This window comes from Hippocampus comes, unplaced genomic scaffold (assembly GCF_001891065.2).
Source record: "Hippocampus comes isolate QL1 unplaced genomic scaffold, H_comes_QL1_v1.1 scaffold50, whole genome shotgun sequence".
In the NCBI taxonomy this organism is placed as follows: Eukaryota; Metazoa; Chordata; class Actinopteri; order Syngnathiformes; family Syngnathidae; genus Hippocampus; species Hippocampus comes.
The window spans coordinates 1,164,497-1,185,399 of NW_017805122.1; the positions used below are offsets into that span (position 1 = coordinate 1,164,497).

At 44.0% G+C, this 20,903-nt stretch overlaps 1 protein-coding gene across 1 annotated transcript in view; it reads left to right on the plus strand.

Annotated features, from left to right (window-relative positions):
* Nucleotides 1–20,544, plus strand: part of arhgef39 (Rho guanine nucleotide exchange factor (GEF) 39) — a 28,671-nt gene extending 8,127 nt beyond the window's left edge. Inside the window, exons 3-11 of the mRNA XM_019866235.1 lie at nucleotides 1,540–1,660; nucleotides 1,831–1,949; nucleotides 7,564–7,634; nucleotides 10,524–10,652; nucleotides 14,963–15,192; nucleotides 18,308–18,396; nucleotides 19,502–19,628; nucleotides 19,763–19,857; nucleotides 20,012–20,544. Of these exons, the coding sequence (XP_019721794.1) occupies nucleotides 7,586–7,634; nucleotides 10,524–10,652; nucleotides 14,963–15,192; nucleotides 18,308–18,396; nucleotides 19,502–19,628; nucleotides 19,763–19,857; nucleotides 20,012–20,048 (756 nt within the window). The 5' untranslated portion in view covers nucleotides 1,540–1,660; nucleotides 1,831–1,949; nucleotides 7,564–7,585 and the 3' untranslated portion in view covers nucleotides 20,049–20,544. The remainder of the gene's footprint in view (nucleotides 1–1,539; nucleotides 1,661–1,830; nucleotides 1,950–7,563; nucleotides 7,635–10,523; nucleotides 10,653–14,962; nucleotides 15,193–18,307; nucleotides 18,397–19,501; nucleotides 19,629–19,762; nucleotides 19,858–20,011) is intronic.
* Nucleotides 20,545–20,903: the final 359 nt, after the last annotated feature.

The following is a 20,903-nucleotide window of genomic DNA, read 5'->3' on the forward strand; positions in this document are numbered from 1 at the left end:
CGCGGCAAGTATTAATCGCCCCCCGCCGCTGATGGCCAGACAATTTAATTGCCGTTAAAAAAAAAAAAAAAAAGTAATCTTTAATTTCATATTTATCATAATAGCCTATGGCAGAAGGAGTGAGGGGGGGAAGGGAGCGAGGGTGGGGGCGAAACGGAAACACTATATTTCCCGCCCTTTGCCCTCGTTAGAACTCTCTCGGCTGCTCCTGCATCTCCTGATTACGAACAGAGGCTACCTTGGCGTGCAACTTCATTAAAATCTATTTAAATCAACTTCAACTGAAATGTGCTCCTTCCAGCGTGTGCGAACAGAAGTCTCTGGGAACATCATTAGAGAGTGGGAATGTGTGTGTGTGTGTGTGTGTGTGTGTGTGCCCGCGCGCGCATACGTACGTATGTGTGTGTGTGGTACTTCCTCTAAGTTTGGATAACAAGCTCCTTCACCAGTGTCAACACCCCCAACCAATTGCGTCCGTGTTGCTATAATGTGCCTGACAGGCTGACGACTGTTTTGCCTTCGCCTTGATTCACTTGTTTGGCTCCGGAGTTCAGCAGGCATGTTCTCACTACAAAGTGGCCCCGGTTGCCCTGAAGGTAGACCCACCGTCTGGGTCCCGGTGAATACACCCAGGCCTACAAACCAGGCACTACAGAGCCTCGTCTGCTAAACCCTCCCCATTAACGGCGTGTGAGTACGCGGGAGGCGGGTGCACGGGGCGGGGGGGTTCCTTCTAAACTTTGCTCAACAATTTCGCTTTTGTCTTTTGCCGGGAAATGATCCTTCAGATGCGATGGCGCCTCATTTGAGATCACACCGATGCCGAACAGCAGTGTTTTCTCAGGCACTAACTCAAAAGTCCGACGGCGCTCGTGACTGCGGGCAAAAATGCGCGTGAGGAAGAAGCGCTCGGAAATTAATGTGTCGGAGGTTCTTTGATGCGCAAAATCTATGCGGCGTATCTTGCGAGGGCGTTGCGATGTCTTATCTTGTCGGCGTCGCCTAAATATAGATGATTGGTTAGGACGGCAAGCTGTGGAGTTAATGCAAAGAGATGCATAGGCCATAGCTGGGTGAGGCTCCAGCTCACCCGTGACCCCCCGAACGCAACCGAACTGAAATTCAAGCCTCTTGCAACTTTTATTCTGCAGCAGTCGCACCTTGACAGCATTGCATTTTGTTTTTTCGTTCACGTTCAAACCGTGGACTCGCAGCTCCCTTATCTCTTTATCGTCTTTATTTGACCTGATTTTATTGTTGTGGTTTTATTTTCACGAGTCTTGTGAGGTACCGAGCATTGTTATATTTCCAGACTTTATGCATTCCGACAGTGATTGTGTGTAAATATTCGTTATTTGAAGGGCTGTCGCTCCCGGAAGTCGATGCTAAACAGTGATTGTGTGTAAATATTTGAAGGGCTGTCGCTCCCGGAAGTCGATGCTAATTTCCAATTAGCATTTCCATGGGATTTTACATTGAGATTAGCATTAGCACTGGCAAATGTAGAAGATCACTCTTGGATATTTGTGTTTTGGCCAGATCTTTGCTGGTTCACCTGGAGAACGGCTACTTCGGGAGAGGCTTCGACCAGTTTTGCCCTCAACTGCACCACTACAACGTCTTTGTGGACAACATTTACGATGCCCAAAAAGCGCTCCGGGTGAGTCTGCACCCTTTGCAACGGGATCATCGTGAAATGTTGATCTGCCCGTTTTTTTTAAAGGCGAATCGATAAAAAAGTTTTGGTTCCCTTTCCGATTAGCCTGGCAGCTCGCGGTCAAGCTGAATGCAGATGCGACTTTAATAAAGTGTGTTCCTTTGATGATCCAGATCCAGCTGAAGAAAAACAAGGCCTTCAGACGGTTTAAGAAACTCCAGGAAGGCCGACCCGAGTTCAACAACCACACGCTGGAGGACCTGCTTCAACTTCCTATCAAGCGGATTGATCAGTAAGCTTTCCATCGACGGATTGATTCACGAATCTGTCAAGGAAGCTAAAACCTCATTTCCACCCAATTTTTAGCCTTTTAATTTTTGTTTTAACTCAGATTTTGGCCTTTATCGACAAATTAATCCCAGAATTCCAGAACAACGTTCACCTCATGTTAAATTAGTCTTGTCACAATAGCAAAATTGTGAGTTGGATTCGATTCTTGCATCAAGTAGCTTGCTAGCGATACTGAAATGATACCAGAGCGAAGCCGAAAACATCAGTAAAAATCGTGGAATCATAGATGGAACTTTTTGGATTCTTTTGGTCGTTGAAATTAATTTTGGGCAGTGGAAAATAGAAGATGAAATTCTTGTACTTTGTTGACACCATTTATTATTTTCATGTTTCTCTTTTGATCTGAATTCGCACAAAAATTAGCACAGAAATTGCATCTTAGCGGCCATCTGTCCGACTCGCATGCTTTTTAGTTCGCGATCGTAAAACAAGCAGCCACAAGGGTCGCGAGGAACGATATCTCGAAATAAACCCGGGTATCATCCCGATACCGATAACTGGTATCGATACGTCGACCATCCCGAAATATATATTTTTTTTAATTCAATTTTGACAGCAAGCTTCCGTGGTACTTTTTGTAGTACCAGTATACAACTGTGACGTCGAGTTTATTTTAAAAGAAGACAAAAGACAAAATCCTGATCCTGAGAAAGAAGTCTTTCAACAATCAGCAAGATCAACAAAATAAAAAGCAGATGTGTCAAAAAAAAAAAATAATACACCGACGCCAATTGAAATGCTCGCATAATCAGCATTAACTGTAACTATTGTTATAAATTCGAACAACAGCCCTAACCCTCCCACTCCCCCTTTATTCCCCCTCCACTTGCACATGCTTACACTCGCAAAAACAACATTATTTTTACATTATTTAAATTACATCAATGCTTCCTCAAAGGTATTCTTCTCCCAATACGCTGTGAATAAATAGTACACGCCGAACATATTATTTTTACAGCAAACAATGGTGTTAGTCTCCCATCACATCATGTTTCCACAAAATCACAGTCTTTTGTTTATTTATTTATTTATTTATTTTTAGCCGACTTCTTACCAACAACTCCTGAAATGTGTTCTGATCACACTCCGCCACTTCCTTAACGTGTCACCGAATTTCCCGCCTGAGTTGTTTTTTTTGCTGTTTGATTGTTTTCCTTTCACCGGTCTTTTGCCGCCTTCGTTGCACAATCTCTCGTTTCGGTGACAGATATAATTATTATTATTTGATGCGGCGGCCCACGCGCGCACGCCGTCCGTCCGGGAGCTGTCAAAATCTGGTTTGTTAAGTACCGCTTTGTGTTAGCTGTAATTTCACGCGGTCCTGATCTCGCTTGTTAATTAGCGGAACAAGAAAAGAAATCAGCGCAAACGCGCTTTCCAACGCGGCGCATTTGGTGACACTGGTTTATCAAGCCGCTTGTTTGCATCTTAATTAGGCAGTTTCCACGCTCATCATCATGCCATGTTCCGTCCATCCAACTTGCGAGGTGCTGTGCGATGAGCTAACATCTGAGAGTTTCTTTTACCGTTGATAGAATTTATTGTATCCTCTGTAGCAGGGGTGGACGAATTTTTGTGGCCACAGCGGACATTTAAATCATTTATTGTATCCTCTGTAGTGGACGAATTTTTGTGGCCACAGCGGACATTTAAAACAACCAAAAAAAAGTCTACACACCCTTGTTAAAATGCTATGATTTTGCACAAAGAAAAAAAAAAAAGTCTACACACCCCTGTTAAAATGCTATGATTTTGCACAATTGTTCAACCTGTACCAATAAGTTGGTTTTAGCTTATTTTCCGCACTATAAGGCGCGCCTGAAGCATCTCATTTTCTCAAAAGCTGACTAAAGCGATTTATAATCTGATGCGCCTTACATATGGATCAATATTCTGATTTCTTGGACGTAGTATTTTAAATGTTCCGTAGAGTGCTTTGTTACAGCTACAGCGGTTGTAAAAGCGCTATACAAATAAAGCTGTATTGTATTGTATTCCGTTTAGCATAGCTCCATCTAGTGGATGCATAGCGCAACCGCAGCCATTATTGTAGCTTCTCTTCTGTGCGCTTTAACATGTGGTGCGCCCTAGATATAAAAACAGTTTTAAAATAGGCCATTCATCGAAAGTGCACCTTATACTCCGAAGCGCCTTATTGTGCGTAAAATACGGTCATCTAAAAGTAAACAACTGAAATAATGCAAAGGCACAATTATGGGTTCAACACAGCTGCTCCCAGAGGGTGTGCACACTTTTGCAACCACGTTTTCGCAGTTCTTTATTTTTACCTCCCCTTCCGAAAAAAGGTTTGAGTTGAAAAGGTGATGTCGTAGGTTGTGAAATAAGTAAATAAAGTTTTGAAAGGATTTCTTGCACAAAAACAAAAAAAAAAACGGTGGAGGTGTTTGGACTTTTTAGATCCACACAAAAGTTGAAAAATGAATGCCATTTTTACGGGGCTCTTGATACCGTAAACGCTTGTGTCAGCGCGTTGCCTTTGATGACGCCGTGGAAGCGTGTCATTTGAACCCGCCAAGCTGAGAGGCGCAAAACGCGCTCACAGGAGGGAGCCGTTGCGCACACCTCGTAATGTCCTCATTTGAACACGTCTGCGACGTCTTTGGTAAATTTCCATTACAGTTTGGGAGGATTGTAAAACATTTATTGCATGTGGGGGAGGGGGGGTGTCATCGTCCCTATGATATCCAATTATCTGCGACTCTGACATATAATCAGCCTCCAGTGCAACCTTGCGTCGCTCCGTTTCCTTGCCCACTTCCCGCCGTCGTCGTCGTCATTGATCCGTCTGCCCAAACTCGGGCGACCTCGAGGGACGCGCCCCCGGGTTCGGATACTTATGTTGCCGCTCGGGGACGACGAAAATAATTGCCGTTATTAAGTGGCGTTCGCCGGCGCCGAACTGGAGTAGTCATCTGTCTCCTCTCCGCTGAGTTCACCGTTATGACAGTAATGGGAGGGGAGGGGGGTCTCGAGTTGATTGTGTCGCTGAAATAACAACCCCTTCTCCGGCCGCATTTGTGTCAATAATGGCGTTTTTAAGTTCGAACGGAAATGGCAGCAGGCCTTGGGATCCGTGCGCTGGAAACCCGGCACAATTTAGCGTAACGAGGCATTGACCCGGCGCGAGGCTGGCTTCAGAAGGAGGACGATGTTCGATGGAAAAAGCGTACCGAAAAAAAATCCGGAGGTCTTTGGGTCATTGTCATTCTTGCTCGGTATTGTGAAGCGTTTCGTCGGGTGTTGTACTCAGGCTGCCGTACTTGAATTCGTCTTTCATTTGACAAGGTGGGCTTTTCAAATTAGCCGCCTTTGTGCGCGGCGGCGTTTATTCTGTCGACCGCTACATCCCCGGGCACTGTAAGGCTCCTCCAGACAAGGACAAACCTCTGATTAATTCCTTTTCAAGCGTTTTCTGAAAGACGTGGGCGACAGGTACATCGCTGTTATATTTTTTTTTTTATCTCTCCCCTCATCGTCCCCCCTGGTAATTTGTTTTATAGTCTGCCTGACCCTGTTTTTCATCGTCAGCATTGAGGTAATTCCATTTCCAACCCACATCAAATTTGCCATGAACAGTTCAATATTATTGAGTCTCCACCCATTGAGACAGATAATGAGGTGGACGCTCGCTTTCAACGTAAAGCGTCACGAGCGAGTCGGATTTCATAATCGGGTTGCGGCCCCTTTGCGGCTGCCGTGTGACTTAGGCCCAGGACAGCCAGCTGTCAAAAAGCTGGCTATTATTTTTTATTTTTTTGCACAATAGCGGGCCCTCTAATAAGATGGATTTCCATTTTAGGGTTCGGGTTCCGTCTCAATTCCGTATCGGCTGATACAATGACCATGAGGATGATTTTGTCACTAGATGAACTTTAAAAATTAAGACATTTCACCCAGTACCGATCAGAAAATGACGCGATTGGCCCGAGTTTCCAGTCACATGATCAGATCACGATAATTTTTTTATTTTTTTTTGCGGTGTATCTCTGCAAATATCCATGCATTCAGAGTATTTGGAGCGCTACAGCATTCAGAAGCTGCATGACTCGGCATGCTTCAGTTGGAGCATCCCGGACGCTAACGACAAAAAAATCTTCGCCTTGTTGTAAATTGACGTGCGCCGACATAAATCCACATTCCCACGCGGTCAGCGGCTCATGTTGTCATGGCGGTAGGTGCATCAAACCGCCGGTTCGTGCGGAAAATATCCGAGCTGTTGGGAATATGTGATTGTCTCATTATCTTTCTTTGCTGTGGTACTAATGAGTGGGACAGGGCGGCTTAACGAGTGAGCGTCATTTACATTATTTGAAATCGGCTGTAATAATGCTCATTAGAGTGGCGCCTTTGTTACATCGGTGCCGTAATTAGAATTTCATCTCAACTCCTTGGGAAGAAAAAAAAAAAAGAAGAAAAAGAAACAAGGGCAGCCATTGCTAATAATGCCTGTAATGCATTTGTTACTACAAGATGGTACAAGGAGAGAAGGAACTGGAATTATTTCTTCTTTTTAAGTGTCCCTTAATTGATGTCGGCTTAATTAGAGCTTGTTCGGCATTTATTTCATTTCTAATCAGTAACCGAGTGCACGCAGCAATGCACTCCTTTTCTCTTCTTCAGCAAAGCCTCCCGCCCCCCCTCCACCCACATACTTACCAGCGCGATAGCCCCCCCCCCCCCACAAAAATGAATGCGTGTTTACGTGCTCGTGTTGAAAGGCACTTTGACAACCACTTCTCGCCCGCCGTTCACGGGATGGCGCCTCTTATTACCGAGGCCAAATGGACCAGCGTTGCTGCGACCGACTGAGTCCCGTAGTTGGGAAAACCCTTCGATGTTTGTCTGGTGGCCCGGGTGATGACGATTTGTTATCCCTTCACAGAAAGTGACGAAGGCAGCGCAGATGTGAAGCGGTTTAAAATTATTAGTGTATTTTTTTTTTTTTTAAACATGCTTCAGCTCATCCAGTCAATTTTTGTGACAAAATATTCCGACACTGCTCTTTTGACCAGCCTAATTCTGAATTCGTTTTTGATCGCTATCTGTACAGGAGTAATATTTTTTTTTTCCGTCAAATTTTCCATTTAGAATAGAATGCGGAGTGTTCCCAATGGAAAAAAAAAAAAGAACAAATGGTGCCACTTGGCAACTGCATTTACCTTTAGTATTGGCCACTCTTCCACAAGGCCAGTTTGGTTTGTATTAAGTGCATAACTGAATTCAGCACAGAGGAAAAAAAAAACCCATTCCCATCTTCTTATTGGCTTTTTTTGGTGCCAAATTGTGGTTGTTTTCATCCCATTTTGTAACACAGAAGGGGGTCTAAGTTAAGAAGAAGGAAAAAAAAAACACAAGCTTTTTATTTCGACAGCTGGGGACACCGCTGACAAATGCTATAATTGGTGAACCTTATCCAGCTAATCCTTTTTAAATGTCTTTTTGGTGCGAGGACATTTTCAGCAATATAGCCGTTGCCACGCGGTGGACATCCGTTAACCTGATTTTCGGCATTGAATGAATTTCTGCTTTCTTAGGTATAAAGGTTTTCTACAAGAGATGACTGCCAATACGACTCCTGATAACCCAGAGTTCCAACAGCTTTCCCGTAAGTGCCTTTCACGATTGTGCTACTGTCTCAGTCATCTTTTTTCCCCCGCCCTCATCCGCTGCATGTCAAGGTCAATTTTTATGTATTTTTTATTTTTTTTATTGTGAAGTGATGAATACCGCGCTCTCCATCCCGCCCTCAAGTGGATGATGCCAAGGTTTGCAGCGACACGTTCTCATGTAATTTCAGGATTCAGCGGCTCCGTGTTTTGCTGCTGTGTTGGATGCTGCGCTTTCAACTCCAGGTCACTAATAGGGATGGATGGAATGAGTCAGTCAGTTGAGAGAGAAAAAAACAGTAACGTGCCCTGTCTGTGTGTGCAAACTCCTCCGTTGTGAACGCCCCCTGAATGCACCGTGTTGCTTGCAGCAAGCGTGTCAAGTTGATTTTTTTTTTTCCTCTGCCCCGAGCGTGTTTTTAGATTGTTGACTCAACACACAATAACAGCAATGACAACACATTCAATATTGAAACACAACACATCCCCCGATTTCGTTTTCAAAACCTCGCTCGTGCTAATGCTCGATAATGCTAATCCAAAATTAGCATTGAATTCTGGGATTGATGTTCATTCCAAAAAAAAAACCCCGAATATTTACAAACAATTGCTGTAGTAAGACAAATATTTTCGTCATATAATCGTCGTAATCTATAAAATACAAGTTATATTAATAAAGTTAAATGACAACTTTCTTCTACTCTTTAATCGATGTGAATGTGTACCTCGATGCACTATACTGCCCCTAAGTGGCCAACGCCCGCACAGCAGGTATTTACTTTTATTTATGATTCTCCGCCGCCATCATTTTACTTGCGACTAAAAGCTCGCCGTTGCACATTGGCTCCCCCAATCAACCAAAAGAAAACTCCCCCGCGAACTTTTCGTGTAGCAGTCAGCAGACAGTCATTCTAAAAGAAAGCCCTCATTATCTTCATTTGGCGAACAAAGACCGCGTTAGCATTCCCTTTCATTCCCCATTTGCCGTTATTGTCGCAGCAGCGCTTTTGGCCAGTGGAGAAATGAAAGCGAGGCGAAAGCCTCGCTCGCGAGTGCAAGTTGGGGTTTTGATGTGGATTTTGACATAATTAATTGGGAGCGGATCAGAGGCTATTAAGCAGGCGCGATATTAATAAATAACGTCCTCCAACATCAACACAAATCCCGATAATGACTCATTTCGGCCGTCAAATAAACAGCGAAGTCGACTGAAGTGCGAATATACACAAGGAATTATTTATGTGTATCAATTAAAATCTCATTGCTGATGTGCTGCCTTTGCTTACAAATTAAAACAGCCCGTGACTCTAAGATGAAGGTACATATCTGAAAGTGCTCCACCATCGCCTTTTTCCTCTTCTCATTAGCGATCTGTTTTTAAACTCTGCTGCTTTTTTATTTTTTTTGAATGGGGGCGTTGGGTGTATTTGTGTGAACTTTCCATCATCAGGCCAATTGTATTGCGAAGGGAATTATGAAAAAAAAAAAAGATATTTCTGACAAATCACATTGTATCTGATTAAGGAAACGAGCTCAGTGCCGTACAGTCGAAGAACTTTGTTGTTGTTGTTGTTTTTCCTCTTGTGTCGCTCCGCGTCGTTCTCCCCCTCGAGCTTCTCGTTTCCCGCGTTGCTTTGCATCCCGGGCTCGATTTTAATTGTTATAATTGCGGCACTTTGGGAGTTTTTATTTGCCGGCTTGAAAGATGACACAGCGAAGAACAACTCAAGCGCGGTAACAAGGTACGACCTCCAGAAATGATGCTGAGACTTTGTCGTAAAAGTTCTTCCCCGGCGCTCGTTCCACCGTCAAAACGCTGTCTAAATAGTAAATAAGTGGAATAAAGCGCTCCCAAGAATCGCAAGATTTCTTCAGCGTGTCTAATGGGCTCAATGTATTATTAATGCCTCGGCCAGATCTCATGTCAAGAATGCTGTAATTAGAAGTTGTTGTTTTTCCGAAGCAGCCGACGTGGAAAAAAAAAAAATAAAAATATTCCAAGCAGGCATAACAAAGGGGAAAAGTCTACACGGATGCCTTGTTTGGTTTACATTGTAATTGTTGTGAAGTTAAGCGAGCCAATTAGGCGGTGATTATTTTCGGAGAGGCACGTCGCCGAGAGGCTCGTTGTTCATCCAGACTTTCATTCCCCCCAACCAAAGTTGAAATGTTGCGTTTGAAATTAGGATTCAGCCGCGCGTCGTTTCCATCGGATGTGTTAATGATGTTGCTCGAAAATGTTTACAGCTCTTGTCGGGGCTGCGTTGCAGTAAGTTCGCGGCTTCCCTTCCTTTTTTTTGGCGTGTTGTTCGGATGCAAAGGTTTGTCGCTTCGTTGTAAAAACGGTTGTTTGCAATTTTTGAGAGAGTATGCTCTTGAAATTATGAAGACAAGGTCTATCTCCTCGGTTTCAGTACTTCAAATAAGAGGCCCAGCGTGCTTGCTTCAAGCTGTTTATTTCCCGCCGGTTAGTTTACTCAAGGTATGACACATAAAACCGGGGAGATAATTTTTGTGTAAAATGTAACGCTTGCTAGCTCCATGCTAACACATGCTACGAAGCGCCCTCGACGGGCTAATGGAAATTAGCATACGTTACGCTAATTACAAATATATCGGAACAATGACAATCTGCCTCGAAAGGTTTCTGCAAATATTTTTGATTGAGCTTTTTTTTTTTTCTCACCCACACCCCACTGTCACATGTCGTGAATGGGAGGTCTTAAATTTCGATTGAAGCGGTACAGAGACCGTGCAGTTTAGCCTTTTCTGCTGATGATGATACAATTGGATGTTTCTGTGTGGACTTTGTCATTCAAGTAAGTAAAGTCATCCACACGGGTATGATTCAAGCACTATGCGTGTTTTTTTTTTTTTTTTTGCCACAGGGGCGGTGGCTGCGGTGGAAGAACTGCACCAGCGTATCCAGAACAATACCCGGCGCCACGAGAACCACCTGCAGCTGTGCCGGGTGCAGAAACTGCTGAAGGGGCGAAAGACGAAGGTGTTGGCTGCAGGTTAGGGAGCCTCTGATCACGTATTCTTTTCATCTGGTTTTCGAGCGGCACCTCAAACCACCCCTCTCCGCATCTTCTTGCCGTGTCCTGCGGGACTTAAGAGGGGCGCAAGTGTAGATATAGCAAAGGGAAATTCGATGAATTGCGTACAGTCGGTAAGTCTTTTTATAGCCGCTAATCGGGGCAACTTTCTCCGAGGTGGTTTGAATGTTTTTTTTTTTCTTTTCGCTTAACTTTGCCTCTTTGCTTAATTATTTCCCCTCTTTCCGTCGCCGTTCCCTCTCTACTTGTGGAGCTGTGGCCCTTTTCTTTTCCCGCCTCCTGTTGTTGGTCCCCGGGGGGGGGACTCCGGCCTCCTTGTTGCTCCGCTCGCCCTGCCAATCTCCCCCGGGACCAATTAGAGCCGGTCTCATCTTGCGGACTCGCTGATAAAAAGGCAGCCAAAGTGTGTGTGTGTTTTCTCGATATGGGTAATGCATGTATGTGCCAAGCCATGTGTGTGTGGGGGTGAGTTTGTTTTCTTGTATTTTTTATTTATTTATTTTTCCATTTGTGCTGGTGCAAGAGAAGCGGGCGTTTCTCTAATGCCAATGCGGGAAGTTTCAAAAGCGGCTTTCATTCAAGTTCTCAGGCCCCCTCGCAACTCCCGCCGCCTTTCCAGCCAATAAACCCGCAGTCCCACCAGGCCGGCTTCAGAGCGGCCGCAGCCTCACACCGACTCATTTTGCTTCCCGCCGCACTAGCATTGCCATCTCATGTAGTAGGGGGGGAGTAAACCTCTGCCTTTTACAGATGAGACACATCAGGCCCCTCAAACATATAAAGTAGGAGATGTGGTATGTGTGTGTGTGGGGGGGGGGGGTATTCACTGTGAGACACAAAGCCTGAATCAATGGGACATCGATACAGCAGACAGACGGCCGGTTTCCCTCGGAGACGACCGATTTATGTCTGCCTCCTGGTCCCTTCAATTTAAAACAAAGGCGGTTTCACGTTTTGTCATTTTATCTCGGGTGTCTCTTGGGAATGTTATTTGCGTGGCATAACAACATCACGGCCGTTTCTATAAAGGCGCCGTTTGAAGCGGCGTTGGGAAACATCAGAATGACGACTATAATTTACTGTCTACAAACCGTATCGTTTTTTTGTTTTTTTTTGTCTGGTCCTGCGACTTCAAGTATGCTTGTGTATATTAAAATTAGGGCTTGCACTGGCACCCCAAAATTCCGTTCCCGAATGGTTTTGACTGTCTTTGATAGTTGGCAAATATTTTTGGGTGAATTACTGCAAGCTTGTGGTAGTGCGCCAAAATTATTTGCCAACCACCAAAAAAAAAAAAAAAAAATAGAAGTTCTTTAGCTTCCTTATGCCGCAACAAGGATTTACAGACCGACCAGGATTCCAACTTAGGCCACAATGCAACGTGGGGTAAGCCGTTTTCAACTAAAAAGTCACAACTTTTTCTCGACGGGGGTCATGTCGAAATTAACCGGTGATGTGCGTCTTCAGAGAGGCACAGCACCCATCTGTACCTACTAGGCTCTGCCACTCCGTTTTTGGAGCACTCTGAATACCCAAACGGAGCATTTGAACAAGCCTCCACATTTCCAAATGGTCAAAGTATGTGCTCCCAGCGTTATTTCCCGACGCACCCACGATTAGGGAACGGAGATTTCGGGTGCATGTCCTAGCTCTACTTTTCTTGGTGTCTTTTTTTTATTTTTATACCCCCCCCCCACCCCCTCCCCACCTTGGTTCCTGATGCCTTTTTTCATCAGCGTGCCTTATAGACGTCATCGTGATGGGGAAAACCAGTAGGGAACTGTCACATCTCTACAGTACAGAGGAACAGGACCCCTTTGTAGATGAACCTTTTATTTCCTGCCCCACCTTCCCTCAGCCCACCCCAGCATGGCCTTGCCCAAAAGACTTTGTAGTGGAGCGGAGGTGCTCTTTGACAAGGAACACCGAAAAAAGCCTTTACATGGAAAGGAGTGCCCGGCATCTCCTGCTCTTTGAACCCTCTGCTGGCTCAAAACCCTGCGGACGGTCAGATCCCGGCAGGGAGTCTGAGAAGTACCTGGCCTACAAAGAGACTCCTCTTCTTGCAGCGTTGCCAACTTCCCAGAACCTTGTCAACATTTTTTTTTTTGTTAAGCTACAGTTGATTAAAAAAAAAAAAAAAAATTGGTTTGAATACACGTAATATAACTTGACGTCTTTCAAGTGCATCCGTTTCAGTACGCTGGACACCAGCAGCTTTCCGCCGCTTGAGCAAACATGCAACACATTACCGCTCAAGCATGAATCCGAAGCGATGGCATGTTCCGCCGTTCCGTTACGACGCCTCCGCTTGATTTATTACGAAAAACCCGGTCTTCGCAAAGCTGCCCGCGGCTTTTGGGAGGCAACGGCACCTGCCGACAGTTGCAGTCGTTTTAAAGTCGATGATGTGTAACTTGACAGGTAGAAACTTTAGGATGGTTAGTCATCTTTAATTGGATCCGGACTTTTTTGTGTATTCATTTCACAAATTAGGACATAAAGATCAATACAGAGCTCTGGGGGTCATTTAGTGTTTTTAATCGTATTTACAGGTACCTTTGAACATATTTGCAAGTACTTTTGAATGGATTTGCCAGGCAAAAATGTTTTTTGTTTGTTTTTTTAATGAGGAAAATAATAGAGGAAACGAAGTAATGACATAATTAAATAAATCATAAAAAATTACCAGTAACCAATTTTTGCATCATGATTTAATGCTTCATTTCAATTCATCGTGCTGCTCTTTCATCTCTTTGTTTGCGCCCTTTTTTGCTAAGTTGGTCGTAACTTTTTTTTTTTTTTTTTTAATTCATTTGAAACATTTAATTGAACAGTTGTCAACCGCTGCTTCGGCAACGGCAAATCTCCTATCTCCAGACTGTTTTTCCATGTGACACCCATGGCATTTTAAAAGCAATTTGACCCCTTGCACTTCATCTCAACAGGCTCCGCTGTCGCGGGAAATGTCCGCGGTGAGCCCGAAAGGCACAGCTCGAGCCACCTAGGCTAGTTGCAATCACAGGCGGCTAACTGGGGTAATTACAAAAAAAAAAAAAAAAAAAAATACCCCGGACCCATGTTTGAATGTTCATCTTTATCTATCCAAATGTCAGCCTGCTGCTTATTAGCGCCGGTCATGGCACTGCCAATCAACGAGATGTGTAAGAGCTACACGTCTTTCGGCCTGTACCTCCCACTGCGGCTGTCTTTAGATTCCATGTCATCTTCTCGGGTTTTTTTTTTTTTTTTTTTTTTTTTTATGTCAGCTTGACCTACGGGAGTCTAATTAATTTTGTTGTCCCGCCGCTGTCGTTTAATGCAAAGGAGATGGCACCAATTTGCGCTTTTCTCCATCAATCTGTGTATTCCACCATTCCGCGATCGACTGAAAAATTAGAGTAGCTAGAGAAAAAAAATGGTGGGGGGTTCCCAATTTTATTGACATTTTCCTGACAGGCAACTATTCGCTGTTATTCACTTAAAAAAAAAAAAACTCCCCTACTTACTGGTTTTCGGCTCAGGCCAAAGCAATAGCTATGATGACGTGAGTTGAGGAGCTCAAGCTAACTGTTAGCTACACTGGAGTGTCAAACCCTTCTTCTTGTAACTTACCGTATTTTCCGCACGATAAGGCGCTTCGGAGTATAAGGCACACCTTCAATGAATGGCCTATTTTTAAAACGGTTTTCATATATGCGGCGCATCGTATCATAAAGTGCATAGAATAGAAGCTACAATACTGGCTGCAGTTGCGTTATGCATCCACTAGATGGAGCTACGCTAAAGGGAATACAATACAGCTTTATTATATCGTGTTTTCAGAGAACATTTAAAATACTACGTCCAAGAGATAAGAAGATTGATCCAGATAGAAGGAGCATCGGATGATAAGGCGCACGTGTCGGCTTTTGAGAAAACAGAATGCTTTGCAGTGCGCCTTATAGTGCGGAAAATACGGCATATGTATATATCATGCATAAAGTAACATTTTATAAAAGCACGGCTTTAACACAGGGCAAATATGCGCTCAACACAATGTCACGAGCGCTTAAACCGGACTCGGGCCAACAGGTGGTCTGAAGGTTGTATTTGGCGCAGCGGGACACGAGCTCACATTGCGGCCCACGCCGCCTCAGGGCACAAACATTCACTGTCCGAGCTCATCTCCCTTGCAACATTTCCTGCTCCTCCGCTGCATAGGAACGCCTTTTATAGACATCGACTTGAAGAAGACAATTTGCATCTGGCTCTCTCTTTTTCGACAGGGAGGTGGTACATCCGGGAAGGCTGGCTGAAGGTGGTCCCCACCAAGGGAGCGGACGCCAAACCCAAAATGTTTTTCCTGTTTTCCGACATGCTTCTGCAGGCCAAGCCATGCAGCGCCCTGCATCCCACCGACAGTGACAAGTTTTCAGGCCAGCACGCCTATCCGCTGCGAGAGTGCGCCGTGGAAAAAGTGTTCGGCAACACCAAGGGCAAAGGAGGCCTGCTCAGTGTGAGTTTCGGTCTCATTTTTCGTTTTCTGCCGCATAAGATGGAGCCTAACCCGACTTTAATGAAGCTCGCGTTGCATGTTTGTGTGCTGATCAGCCCAGTCCTTGACTGAACTCTACGACAGAGACTCTCCACGCTTGGCTTTTTACCAACCGGGAGATTGGAAATTCTAAGCACAGTTCAGTAATATTGTTAAACAATAGCGAGCAAAGTAGAAACTCTAATGAGCGCAAAAAGTAAACATGTTGCGGCAGGTGTCGAGACATCTGCTCATTGACTCGAGCGACACATGAGTTAAGCCCTAAGCACGGGCGTCAATCCACTTTTGACATATGTTTGATTTTTTTTTTTTTTTTTAGCTCAAGTCCTTGACAGTTTGATGCCGTTTTGAGTGTCAGTCACTTCCTCCTCCTTTCGTCCCCCTTCAAACGCCCAAAAAGTTCAACTTCAACCGTTCCTCTCCCTTTGGTCTGAAATGTCTCGCAGGTCTCCGCGCAGCTGCCGGCTGACAAATTACGTCTAAATGATGTAGTCGCTGTCATGAAACATTCAGCGGAACGTTGTCGCGCGTCATTGAGCGAGCAACCAAAAGCGTTTATGCCGGCGAGTGTTTACTGCCAATGCCGCCGCGGTATCAATATTCATTTCGGCTGATAGGCCGTCTCGGCAAGCGCTTTATGTCGTGCGGCTAATGTGCGCCGCTCTGATACACCATCGCCGACGGCGGGGGCTTTGATTGCGCGACTTGGAGTATTCGATTCCTTTTCATGTGGATTGGCGCTGGACTTGAACATGCAGTAGGTCAAAAATCACTGGTGACGCTAGGAAGATTTTTTTTTTTTTTTTTTTTTTTTTCTGGCGAGGCTGCAGTCATTTTTTTCCCAGTCACCAGGCCCGTGAGACTTCATTAAAAATAAATACAATTTTCTAGGCGTGACAGTTTCATAGTCATACAAGCTTATTGCATAACTGTTGTAGTCCTTTTCAATTTTTTCTGTCTTTTTTTTTTGTTTGTTTTTTTTTTTTTTTTTTTTTTTTAGGACGGGGGGAAATTAAGTGAAATTTGATTATTTCAAGAAAAATAACTAAAAAAAACGTTCGTACTTGTTATATTTCCATACTTTGTAGATTAAAGTTTTGTTTTTGTTTTTTAGGAAGAAAAAGTTGTTCATTCTCAGGATTTAATTTGGTTATTTTGCAGGACAAACAAAATGCATACTCAAGTTTTCAGTTCAAATTGTTCATTTTTAAGAAAATCATGTGGGGTTTTTTGAGAAAAAGTTAAAAGTTGTCCGGTTTTGGAAATCATCATGATTTATGACTTTCCAGTTTCCTCTGTCCTCCTGAAATTGAATTTTGATTTTAATGTCACCAAAATACGGCATGGATCAAATGTGACGGCTCCAAAGGTAACCCTCTTTTTTTTTTTTTTCTAAACTTTGCCAAGCAACGTTTAACCCTTTCAGGGACAGCGGTCACCCCAGTGGACAGTTTATCGGGTTACAGGTTGTCATTATTTGTGCATCAAAGAGTTCATTCATGGGCTCAGCCTGTGGAAAAGAACCTTTTCTACTCAATCACAATCCTACTATTGAGCATGGGTGGACAAAATCACAATGATTTGCCTGAAGTCATTTCGCCTTCCAAATGTAAGATAATGTCACAAAAAAATAAAAAGGCAGTTGAAATTAGTGCATGCGTTATTTTGGGGTGCGCTCACAGCCGAGCGACACACTGACGGCAGTCGTCTTGCGAGATCATCTCTCAGTTGTTGGATCAGATTAGGGCCCAGATCCATCTCTTCCGGCCCTCCGAGTAAATACATCTTCCTCAAGCCTTGTCGCCGCTTTCCGCCAGCCCGGCCCCGCCGCGTTATCTAATGGCAGAAATGGCATTTCATTAGCCTCTTATCCCCGCCGAGGCCCGAATGCATACTCAATAGCATTACCCGTAATTTCTCATAAAGACACATTATTGATCCCGGTCCACTACCTGAGCTCAGGGGGGGGAAGGAAAAAAAAAAAAAAAGGTCTGTCAGCACTCCAGGGCCCTCCTCATCCGGTTGCCATGAAGAATTAAAGCTAAATTAAATTTGACAGCTGTAAATGCCATGGCAATCTATATGCAAAATGTGTGAGTCCCACCCCAACCCCCCCAAAAAAAAAAATCACTTTTATTAAAACGTATTTTTTTTTCATCCCGCCCCCCTCCAAGGGTTGTTTGTTTTGCAGCTCACTCTTAGTCCCCCCCCCCCCCCCCGCTTTCTCACTCCCTTTTTCTTCCCTCCTCCCCTCACTGCTGGAATATTTTCCCACATCGCCGACAGATTCTCTTTGATGTATAAATAATCAAGCAAAATTATGTGCGGCGCGCTCTGTCGTCCTTATTATCCAAAGTAATTTCTACCTAAGAGGGTCAGATTTCCTGACAAATCCCTAATTACTGCACCGTGCAAAAAAAATAAAATAAAATAAAAAGAGCAAGCTACTTATGCTGACGCGCGCCGCATCTCGCGCACCCCTCAATTCAGCCCCCTTTTAATTGGATAATTCGTTTGATGAAGGAACCTTTTGAAATCTATTTCATGTATCATAAGATTGCATTCATCTGCGTTTAAAAAAAAATGTCATACAAGCTTCTCCTTCCAAATAAAAAGATCAATATCGCACCACCAAATAAAAGTTGTTCCAATGGCCGAAACGAGTCCGCCGCTTCAGGTAAACGTCAAAGGTCATTTAATATCGCGAAGGCTTGATTTTGAACCATTCGGGGGAAAAAAGGGTCGCTCATAAGCTCGTTAAGATCCGTCGGACAGTTCGCTCTCATGCAATAAATTGATCAACTAACGGAGAAGTGAGTTTTATTGATTTGGTCAGCAGGTAATGGGTAGTGATATTTCCTGGTCTGGCCTGCCCCCTTGTGGTTATATACCGTTACTACAATTTTACGGGGTGGGGGTTCAGTGAAGTTGATGCCATTAAAAAACGGACACATTATGATTATTATTTCTTTCTTTTTTTCTTTTTTTTTTTTTAGTATATGTCCGATCTCCCAGTTATTGTTATTGCGATTTGTTTGATCGAATTCTACCCACATATTCCATTTTCTCTTTCCAGCTGACTTTCCCCAAAGCCAAACTCCTGCTCATGTCAAGCAACCAGGAGGATTTTAACGACTGGTACCAAAGCCTGACGTCGGCAGTTAGGTATGTATGTACATGGCTTCTGTTCAAAAAGGTGCCTGAGAACCAGAGTATTGAGGTTTTGCTTTTGTGACATCACCCAGTGGGTGTCGCGTTCGGTGAAGCGCGATATCGCGAGTATAAAAATGTAATGCTGAAACGGTGCGATGTATGCCCAGAACGTTCCTGGTTCAAGCTGCGGCCGTGACTCTCAACTTGTCTGATTCTCAGACTAGCATCCCCCCCCAACTTCTCCAGAGGAAGTGCCCCATCCCGACCCCGCCGTGCCAGGCCCCCGGCGCTAATTAGTTGATTCCGTTGTCGGGGAGGCTGTCAAAACGCTCGGACCACCCGGCGGACGAGCCAATCTACAGATTCTAAACTCCGGGGGGAGCGTAATTAGCTGTAGCGCGGGGCCAAGTAGAGGACAGGCCAAGTAGGACCAGAGGTCAGCAGCGCTCACGCCACTGGGGAAGGTCCGTCGGGTGTGTGTGCGTGTGTGTGTCGACACACGGCTAAATTATTGATTTCCAGAAGACTTCACACAGCAACCCTTTCATTCACAAATAATGATAACCTGTAACCTGTCCACTGTAGTAACCGCTGTCCTTGCATGACAAAATTAGCCGTCTGCTGTGTCGTCATCTTTATTATACAACTGCTTTTTTTTTCCATTGCATTGTTTTTTTTTTTGTTTTTTTTTTTAATAGGTACACCCTCTTGACACCGCAGCAAAATTAGCCGTCCGTTGTGTCATCATCTTTATTATATAACTGCTTTTTTTTTTTTCCATTGCATTGTTTTTTTTTTAATAGGTACACCCTCTTGACACCGCAGCTAGCAGACAGGGGACTTAATTAGTGACTAGATCGATGCTCGGTGGCACTAAATGAAGGATGAGCTCTGCTAAGGCCCGACCACCAGGGATGTGGTTGATGCTAAACACCATTGAACCCTTACTTACCTTTTCATTTGCAACTTTAAGCCTTTCCACCTCGCTGGGTCGCCTCGCTGTGCATGTTGCATTTTTAAAAATTATGATATATATATTTTTTTTACCATTAAAAAACATGCAGAGCCAACTCATCATACTAAGGTTCATACGAAGGTTCCACTACCGTGTTTGTAGGAAGCTGCAGCCCAGGTCGACGGTTGTCCTCCAGCGAGAGGATTTGAACCAGCAACCCCTCGGCTCGGCTCCTGACGGCCACAATTTACCAAGCAGCAGCAGCCATGCCAATAGGAAAAGGAACATGGTAAAGACACACAGAAAGTAAACACACAACTATGATTTTTTTTTTTTTCATTTTCAAACAGCAATTCAATTTATATGGCGTGAATCGCAACAGAAATTGGCCCAGAGCAAATTTTTTCCTACCCGTCTATGCAGGTGAACAATGAGCCCGGTGAGCTTGCTCAGAGAGCGGCCGTTGAGTGGGAGAGCAGCGCCCCCAAAAGGATAAAAGAGGCCACTACAGAGCACAGGTCCTTTTGTTTTTTGTTTTTTTTATTATTTTTCAACCACGCTAGCCAGCCATCAGCGTGGTGCTATTCAATTCATTCTTTTTCTTTTTTCATTTAGCATTATGCTCCATAGACAATCTAATAAGCATTTTATTATTTTGTTTGCATCCAACAGTTCAGAGGTGTCCACGTCGAGCTGCGTTATCCTCTGAGAGGTTGCCTTCCCAAATGCGGAGGGAATTCCACACGTGTGACGCACATGGGCTCCTCCGGTGACGGTCTGAGAGTTTCACTTCAGACTTTTAAGCTCACGCCGGGGCCTCTGCGGTTTTCTTTATTTTCCTCTTTGTGAACAAGTTAAGCTTTCGCCGTTTTGTGTGCAATACAAATATCGCCAGTTTGTAGACCAAATATGTGAAATTGATTTTAAAAGGGAGCAATAGGTCAGTTGCACTCCATTGTGACGTATTTATACCCGAAGCCAGTTACATTCAAATATTATGCTTTTGTATGTTTTTTTTTTTTTTTTATATACACACGAGTGCCTTCTCTTTTATCCTTATGTAAGCAAATAACATATTGACGATCATTTTGGGAGTTTCTAAGATGAATTGATTCATATCCTCGCGATTCTAACACTATTATGATGTTAAAACCAATTACTAATCACATCGAGAGATCATTTCTCAATAAAACTCAAAAACAGGACCTTGTTGGACCTTTTTTGTTCCCCAGCCTTCATCAATCAGTCCACTAGAGGGAGACAAACGCACGAACATTGATCGAAAAGAAGCTCTCTGCGGGAATCAAATAAGGAGCTCACAAATTAATTTCTCCACAAAAAAAACAATCTAACGTTTGGCTGTAACATGTTGAAGGGAATATTTGTGGAAACTTTAGCGGCACTTCCTGACTACAGGAGACTAATTCTGCCTAGCAACAGATGATCCAGGTAAGGAAAAGAAAGCACGGTCTGCCCTTGTAGGTTTCAAACTATTTCTCTCCGCAGTGATTACTGTTGTGGTGGTGGTGGTGGGCGAAAAATGAAATGACAAGGGATGAACTAA